The 8,939-nt window shown below is 39.7% G+C and overlaps 1 protein-coding gene across 1 annotated transcript; it reads right to left on the bottom strand.

Annotated features, from left to right (window-relative positions):
• Positions 1–1,899: 1,899 nt before the first annotated feature.
• On the bottom strand, positions 1,900–3,184 carry LOC132612962 (uncharacterized). The gene is made up of 3 exons (XM_060327030.1): positions 2,628–3,184; positions 2,009–2,519; positions 1,900–1,953 (listed from the first exon to the last, which is right to left on the bottom strand). The coding sequence occupies exons 1-3, from the start codon at positions 3,182–3,184 to the stop codon at positions 1,900–1,902; spliced, it is 1,122 nt and encodes a 373-aa protein (XP_060183013.1).
• Between the last annotated feature and the right edge of the window lie 5,755 nt (positions 3,185–8,939).

The following is an 8,939-nucleotide window of genomic DNA, read 5'->3' as shown; positions in this document are numbered from 1 at the left end:
ATATTTGGGATTTGATAGCAGTTCGGGGTTTGTATTTATTATCATACCAGCTAATCTCCACAGCCCACTTTGCTAGTCGGCCTGAGAGTTCAGGTTTATGCATGACATTCCTTAGGGGGTACGACGTTACGACGCATATGGGATGACACTGAAAGTAAGGTTTTAATTTTCTAGATGCACTCAATAAAGCCAAAGCGAATTTTTCCAAATGTGGGTACCTAGTTTCGGCGTCGCCGAGGGTTCTACTTACATAGTGAACCGGGTATTGCGTATGTTTCTCCTCTCGAACCAGGACACTGCTCACCGCTATCTCGGACAAGTATAGATACAACTGCTCGTTCTCTTTTGGCGTGTGGAGTAGAGGTGGGCTTGATAAGTACCTTTTGAGCTCTGCTAAGGCCATCTGACATTCGAGGGTCCATGCAAAGTCAGTCTTTTTCTTTAGCAACGAGAAAAATCGATGACTCTTGTTTGAGGATCTGGAGATGAATCGGCTTAGGGCAGCTATCCGTCCTGTCAATCTTTGTACCCCTTTGATGTCGTTGATCACGGCGATATCTTCAATTGCATTTATCTTATCCTAGTTGATTTCGATCCCCCGATTTGATACCATGAATCCGAGAAACTTGCCCAATCCGATTCCGAAGGCACATTTTTTCGGGTTCAGCTTCATGTTGTACGTTCTTAATATGCTGAATGTTTCCTGCAAAAATTTCAAGTGGTCCTCTGCTCGCAGGGACTTAACGACCATGTCATCTATATAAACTTCCATAGATTTCCCTATTTGGTGTTCAAACATGCGGTTGACTAAACGCTGATAGGTGGCACAGGCATTTTTTAAGCCGGAGGGCATTACATTATAACAATATGTGCCGGACCTAGTTTTGAAGGAGTTTTTTTTCTCGATCCTCCAGGTCCATTTGTATTTGGTTGTACCCAGAGTAGGCATCGAGGAAACTCAGCGTATCGTGACCCGCAGTAGCGTCGATCATGCAATCGATGCTGGGCAAAGGAAATGAATCCTTCAGGCAAGCCTTGTTTAAATCTTTATAATCTACGCACATTCTAAACTTATTCCCCTTTTTAGGCACTACTACAACGTTAGCTAACCAATCTGGGTACTTTACTCCTCGAATGGACCCTATATTAAGGAGCTTGGTTACCTCGTCCTTGACGAATGCATGTTTTACCTCGAGTTATGGCCTCCACTTTTGTTTGACAGGAGGGAAACTTGTATCCAGGCTCAACTTGTATGTCGTCACATCCGGTGGAATACCTCTCATGTCTAAATGGGACCAAGCAAAGCAATCTGAGTTATTTTTAAGAAACTCAATAAAGTTTTTCCTGAGCTCGGGGGTTAAATCCGTGCCCAGGTATACCTTTTTCTCTGGCAGAGAGACAAACAGTATGACTTGCTTGAGTTCTTCGACTGTGGACTTAGTGGCATCAGAATCATCGGGCACCACAAAGGTTCTCGGTACTCCGAATTTTAACTCTTCGTCTAGTGTGTCTTCGTTCCGATCTTCCGAAGATTCCAGGATCGGGATCTGTGATTACTATTTGGCATTCTTCCCTTCGTTCCGATCTGGCGCCTTTATAGTCTTAACAGATTCTTCAACGGAGAACATTTTTTTGCGGCCTATTGTTCACCACGAACGGTTTTGATACCTTCTGGGGTCGGTAATTTCAATACCTGATGCATAGTTGAGGAGACCGCTCTTACGAGGTGAATCCACGGTCTGCCTAGCAATGCATTGTATCCCATGTCTCCCTCTATCACATAAAATTTTGTCTGCTGCGTAGTTCCTACCATATTGATCGGTAAAGTGATCTCACCCTTCATCGTCTCGCATGCCATGTTGAATCCGTTGAGGACCCGTATTGTCGACACGATCTGATCTAGTAGTCCCAGCTGTTCGATGACTCTCCATCGAATGATATTAGCCGAGCTACCTGGATCAATTAGCACACGTTTAATTCTAAATTTATTAAGAAGGACAGATATTACCAGTGCGTTGTTATGCGGCTGGGCGATGCCTTCTATGTCCTCGTCATTGAACGTGATGGGACCATCGGGGTCATCATTCCGGATACGCTTTTCCCTCGTTATGGAGATTTTGGTGCGTTTTACAACCGACCCAATGGAAACGTCAGTTCCTCCCATGATCATGTGTATCACCCGCTGAGGCTCTTCCGGCCTATCCTGTTTGTTGGAGTCCAGGTTCTTGAAATGGGGTTCTGATCGTTCACTTAGGAATTCTCGAAGATGTCCCAAATTGAAAAGATGAGCGACCTCTTCTCTCAGCTGCCGACAATCCTCGGTCCGATGGCTGTGAGTATGATGATACTTACAAATAAGACTTTTATCCCACTTCTCTGGATCAAATTGGATTGGCCTTGGATGTCTTGTTTCTTTGTTTCGGATAACGGCCGCCGATATAGTTGCTACATCGACGCAAAAGTTGTACTCGGATAACCTTGGAGTTTCTCTGTTTCCTGGGGCTCTATCGACAGCATTTCTGTTTATCAATCCACGGCTACTTTAGCCTCGATCATTCCTCCTATCATTCTTGCCTGATTCGCTATTGCGCCTGTTTCCCCTTCGATCGAGTGGGTAAGGCTGGTACCTGTCATATGACAATCTGGAATCCCGATCTACCACTCTCCTCAATCGATCACTCCCTTTACCGGAATGCCATGATACCCAAGCAGCCCTCAGAATCTTATCATCTTCGACCCTGATCTTCGACTGATACCTGTTGTGTACATCAGCCCAAGCGATCGCTGGGTATTCTATCAGATTTTGCTTTAGCTCCATATATGTTATCAAGCTCCTTGAATTGAGCCCTTTGGTGAAATCCTGAACGGCCCAATCGTCAGTGACTAGGGGTAAGTCCATGCGCTCCATTTGAAACCGAGCCACAAACTCGCGGAGGGTCTCGTCATCTCGTTGCTTGACCTTGAACAAGTCCGATTTTCGTGTTTCGACCTTGATGGCTTCAACATGAGCCTTGACGAAAGCATCAGCGAGCATGGAAAATAAATCAATTGAATGCTCGGGCAAGTTATGATACCTAATCATCGCCCCCTTTGACAGGGTTTCCCCAAATTTCTTAAGTAGCACTGATTCCCTTTCGTCATCGGCGAGATCATTGCCCTTAATAGCATATGTATATGCAGTCATATGTTCATTTGGGTCCGTCGTCCCATTATACTTCGGGATATCGGGCATGCAAAACCTCTTAGGGATTTTCATCGGTGCCGCACTTGGCGGAAATGGCATTTGAACAAATTTTTTCGAATCTGGTCCCTTCAAAGCTGGTGGAGCCCCCGAAATCTGATCGACCCTTGAGTTGTAGTTCTCCACCTTCTTGTCGTTCGCCTCTATCTTCTTTTCGCCGGACTCGTTTAGTCAATTCTTCGAGCATTCTTATCAATTCGCTGCTTTGCCCGAGGTGGTTCTCATTACCTCGTGGGACATGTCTGTCACGACCCAGCCCTGTGGGCCGCGACTGGTGCCCTATTTGGACACCAAAACAGGCTTACGTGCTAGATCAACATATCAAAGACTTAGTCAAACTTAACATACGTCATTTTAAGCAAATACTGAAAACAAATATCGTCGTAAGCGGTCGCCCGTACGAAAACATCATACAAAATCCAGTAAGCTGGCGGAATAGACATCGCCCAGATATTCACACACATACCAACAGATTGGGCCATTTTGGCCATAATAGTAAACGGGGCCTCATTAGGACGCAAATCATAATCACAAACGAACAAACGTGACCCATGACCAACATATATGACTACAGGCCTCTACAAAACATAACAGAACATATGATGGGACAGGGCCCCACCGTACCCAAATAGTCATACACATATATACAGAATGGGTGTAACAGAAGATATGTACCAAAATATGACCTCCGAATCAAAAGGAGTAATCCAAGTGGCAGAATATGTATCCTATATTGGAGGATCACCAAAACGAACGTCCGTACCTGCGGGCATGAAACGCAGCCCCCGAGGAAAGGGGGTCAGTACGAAATATGTACTGAGTATGCAAAGCATGAAATACAAAAATCCGAATCATAACCGAAGTGAGGAATACAGAGTGTGGATACAGAATGGTTATATCAAAATCTGTACAGAAAGTATGTGTATATATCATGCAAATAAAAGATCATGCATAAGGCTCAGGAACGTGGCCGCCACTCCGACGCTGGCGCCACAACACATCATACTCCAGAAAGTTTCGAATGTCCGTATAATCTCCGAACATATCATATCATCAGAACATATCATATCATCCGAACACATCGTATGCCATATCACATCATAACGCCGTATATAAGCGGAACCCGGCCCTATGGCGAGGCCTCGGGAACCGTAACACATCATACTCCCGAATATAACATAGTGCGCACGATCACAAAACCGGCCCGGGATCCGGCGAATGACATCATAGTAGTAGGCACGAGCGGAGTAGTGCGGAAACCATATGCATATACACAATTAAATTCCATGACTCGACAAATAAATACATATATTTATATTGATATCAGAAATCTCAAAGTAAGTGTCGAGTCTATCGGAATTAGTATACAAAAGATGCGAGCCTTTAAATTTACAAAACTTTCGAAAAACACTTCATAGGTCATTTTCTGAAAATTTAGTATCATTCACATTAAGGAACTTTCAAATAACGTTATGGAGCGAATCAAACGGAGCCTTAAAATCATATACACATCTCTAGAATTTACTTATCCAAACTTAGGCCATATCAAATATTTTTTTCAAACCATATCCGGAAACGTACCGACTAATATTTCAAACATCATAAGTATGTGACAAGTCATATGGAATAGTTCGTGGAAATCAAAGACATAGGCCATCCTAGTGGCTCTAAGAGTAGAATATTTCTTTGGAGCATACATATATGTCATTCATTTATTTCATAAGGGTCATGCCGAAAAGGGAGAACGAAAAGCTTTACATACCTCGATCGCTCACTACCAAATCTCGATCACTTGCCAAACAAATCCCGACTCAAGTCTCGGGCTCTCCAATATCTACAATAATATTATCAATTTCCAAAAATTAGCTACTAGTACTTAGAATTTTTAATTCTAATTAGTATTTGTCTACCGAAATTTCGGCAGCACCTCCCCTGTAAATTCAACATCCCCGAGAATTAAACTCAGCCAAATTCATCAACAACCATACCAACAACCAAACCAATAACATCAAAAACCATTTAAAATGCAATTCAACACTAGTAACCTTCCTTTCAACATAATTCATCGACATTCAATTCAACTACGAATTTTTCAAGCTAATGTCGACACATACACATTCATTACCAATTCAAGATCATTCAAAAGCATTTCCAACGCATTTCATACCATTTTACAAAGTATACAAAAATCCACCAAGACTAGAATTCCTCCGAAATCTCCAACCTTTGCCACAACATTCACAACACATTTTTTTCATCTTCCCATTTCATCAACAACAACCACAATTTATACCTTAACACTCCATTTCCATAATTACATAAATTTACAATAAAATCGCAAAATTTCCCATAACAACTTAACAACAATTTTCATGCCAACTTAAACTAGAATTCTTCCAATTGCATAAAAAAAAAGCCATTACAACACAATTAACATAATAAATAAATTTTAATCATTTCTCTCCATCCACCCATTTTCGGCCACACACCCACATACCCATAACACAAGATTTTCATACTCTACATGCATTCCCACATACTAAAACATATATATAAAATTCTCCCAAGCTAAAAAGAGTAGAATCTTACCTTTTCCAAATTCTTCACTTTGTAAAAAAAAGTACTTTTTTGCTTCCAAATTGGTATCACATGGAAGAGGACCTTGAGCTTAGTATTAATTCAACAAGGGGTGAATTTTTGGGCTAAAGATTTAAGCTCCAATTTTTTATTTTTTATTTTCTTTTCTCTTTCTCACGGCCGAATGGCACCTTTTTTTTTTTTTTTTTTTTTTTTTTTTTGTCTCTCTCAATTGATTTCTTGAATGATCAATTGTGTAGAAGTTTCTTGGCCCTTCCCTTTTTTATTTACTTAGACTAATTTCCATATGGGCTCGGGCCAATTGAGTTGGCCGGCCACCCCTATAACTTTTGGGCCTTTGCCCCTTTTTTTTTTTTGATCTTTCTAGCCCATTTCATTTAGGGGCTTATCTCGTAATTCCCGAAACTAATTTCCAAAATTTCAATTTTTGCCCTTAGCCTTCCTCGATATTTTCACATCAACATTTCATGGTCAACACACATATATTAAATAGAAATAAATTTATGGCCTTATTTCTTACAAGTCAAAATTATTTCAGTTTTTTCCGAATATGCGAAAATGCGGGATATAACAGTGTCTTTCTTCCGTATCCTGGGTTTGTTCTGATGGGGCAATATCGGGTGCCTGACCCCGGTTTCGCAATTGCGCTATGATCTCTTGTTGGGCCTGTAACTGAGCCATAGCCATGTCTAACTGGTTTTGGAGCTGTTGCAACATGACTCCGTTATTCTCGCCGGCCGGTACGTTGCCCACCGATGATTCGACTTGAACTGGATTAATAGGGGGCGCGTTGTTGTTTGGTATGTCCCCGTCGTCATGCTCGTGGTGGCTTGGTTCCACTTAGAAGTTGACATAATGGGAATCCGACACTTAGAAGTTGACATAATGGGAAGCAGATCTGACCAATTGTTAATTATGTCTGGCCTTGGGTATAGAAACCGAGGTCGATACCCTCTGTTGAGTACTTACACGGTGAATAATAAAGATGAACTTAGGAACAAATGGGTTTGGTTTCAAAGCATTCTTATTATTTTTTGATATGAACTCTTTCTATCTTTCTGTTGCCAACCCCTGCAATGGATGAGAACCTCCTCTTTATATAGTAGAGGAGTCCCAACCCTAATACAATTCTAAATAAAGGAAAGAAATCTGGTGACAGCTGTTACTGAGATCGACGCCGAAATATCCAGTTGAGGGTGGATATTTCAGTCTTCTCCTTATGGCAGTTAACCACCCTTCCTTTATCGCCTCATCCTAGATCGAGCTCGATGCCTCGTTCCCGATGAGCCGATCATAACGTGCCCGAGCATAACTATGACAACGGGAAACCGAGCATGCCTGTATGCTCGGTTTTACCCGTATACAGTTTTCTTTTTGTTCTTTTTTCTTGTTTTTGTCATACTAACTTCTTGGCTAGTTTCTATAAACATTCACCATCTTTCGTGGTTTTCATTAAGAAAAAAAAAAAAAAAAAACTGCTCCATAAATGGCTTAGGCAAAATTACAAGCTAACTCGGATTTGTGAAGTCATGAATGATATCACGTCAATCATAATTGCTTGCATCACTACTGATCTAGATGCCTATCTGCTTCTTATCTTTTCTCCTATATATTATAATATTATAACCTCAAAAAAGTGCTGAGGTTTTCCAATTCGGTTGAAATTGTAACTCGGGTTTTCATTTTTTCTACAAATCGTTTGTCAAGGTTTGGACTGAATTAGTGCCATTAGTCAACTCTTTGTCACAAATCTATTATCTTTCTGGTAGAATGTTAACGTGTGTGTTAACTCACCAATGAATATTATTTTACCAAGGAAATCTAGCCTTCATCGTGATTATTATTAATGAGATTTTAAAAAGTGGAGGTAGTGTCCCGCTTCTGATTTTAATTCCTTCGACAGAAGGTGCACCCACCAATAAGTATACTGAGATGGTTTAAGTTCCTCCGCCCTTAATTTAACGTTTCGGTTCAAGCCAATAAAATTATGAACTTCTTGACAGCTAATGCTTTACCCTTAGCTTCTTGTTGGACACACTCTCCGACTCTCTGTAAATTCAAATTAGTCGAACAAGTAAATTTCGAACAGTAACTATCTAAAGAAAAAGTAGTACTATCTCTCTTTATGTTCAACTTCATCTAGTAATAAAGTTAGATATGTTTCATTTCCGGTTTGTCTTCTCTCCCTGTTCTTTCATAAGTGATACATTAATAATTTTATAAAATTGAAATTTTATTATTCCTTAATAGTTCCAAAATCTTTGGTGCGGCTCTGCCTATAAAACATTTGGTCTTATCATGAATTTCGTCGAAGCATACTTCAAAATTTTTTATCAATGAAATATTATATATATGGTCGTGACATAACATCGTTCTTATGTTAGACTTAAGAGTAACGAAGTCTACATCAGGTTCGGTGCAGTTTGAAATTTTCTATGATCAAAAGGATAAGAAAAAACTGAGTTTTTAGCTTAAATTATCCCTTATATTTAGAGTAGGTCTAATATTGTCCTCCATATATAACCTCAATCACTTTTCATCCCCAAAGTTTCCAAAACTTGAGCAGATTTAGTCTAATTGAGAAATTTTACTTTGTGAGTCGCATAACAAACATTACTCATGTGAGACAGTTAATTACTTGACAAGTGGACTAATGGGTCCCACAATAAACTCCTTTAAACATATTATAAAAAAAGCAACATTAAAAGTCTTATATTTTTCCTAATTAAGATGTTTAGCTAGAGGATAATAAAAGGAAATTTAGAAATAAAAAAGATTTGCCAAGTCAATGACGGCATAGTAAATGGACTATATTCCAATTTCTAACTGCTGCAAGGTAAGGTTGCTTTTATTTTAGGGAAAAGGTGCGAAAATACCTCTCAACTTTGCGATTTAGAGTAGATATATTCATTATAAAAGTGGTATAAATATACTCTTCCCGTTACAAAATGATGCAAATATACCTTTTTTGCTGACGGAATTTTTTTTTAAAATAATTTAGTTTATTTTTTAATTAAAAAATACCAAGTGGCTTTAAAAAAAAATCTATCCATTTTTTTTTGAGTAGCTATATTTTTCTAAAGTGACATGATAATTGTTT

The sequence above is a fragment of the Lycium barbarum genome, chromosome 10 (genome assembly GCF_019175385.1).
Source record: "Lycium barbarum isolate Lr01 chromosome 10, ASM1917538v2, whole genome shotgun sequence".
In the NCBI taxonomy this organism is placed as follows: Eukaryota; Viridiplantae; Streptophyta; class Magnoliopsida; order Solanales; family Solanaceae; genus Lycium; species Lycium barbarum.
This window is presented reverse-complemented; position numbering and strand designations above follow the sequence as displayed.

Excerpts from the sequence above, each read along its gene's own strand:
- LOC132612962 (XM_060327030.1), bottom strand. The coding sequence starts at position 3,184 with ATGACTGCATATACATATGCTATTAAGGGCAATGATCTCGCCGATGAC. Across the intron at positions 2,520-2,627 it reads TCCAGATTGTCATATGACAG|AAATGCTGTCGATAGAGCCC; the intron begins GTACCAGCCTTA and ends ATTGATAAACAG. Across the intron at positions 1,954-2,008 it reads AGCCGCATAACAACGCACTG|GTAGCTCGGCTAATATCATT; the intron begins GTAATATCTGTC and ends TAATTGATCCAG.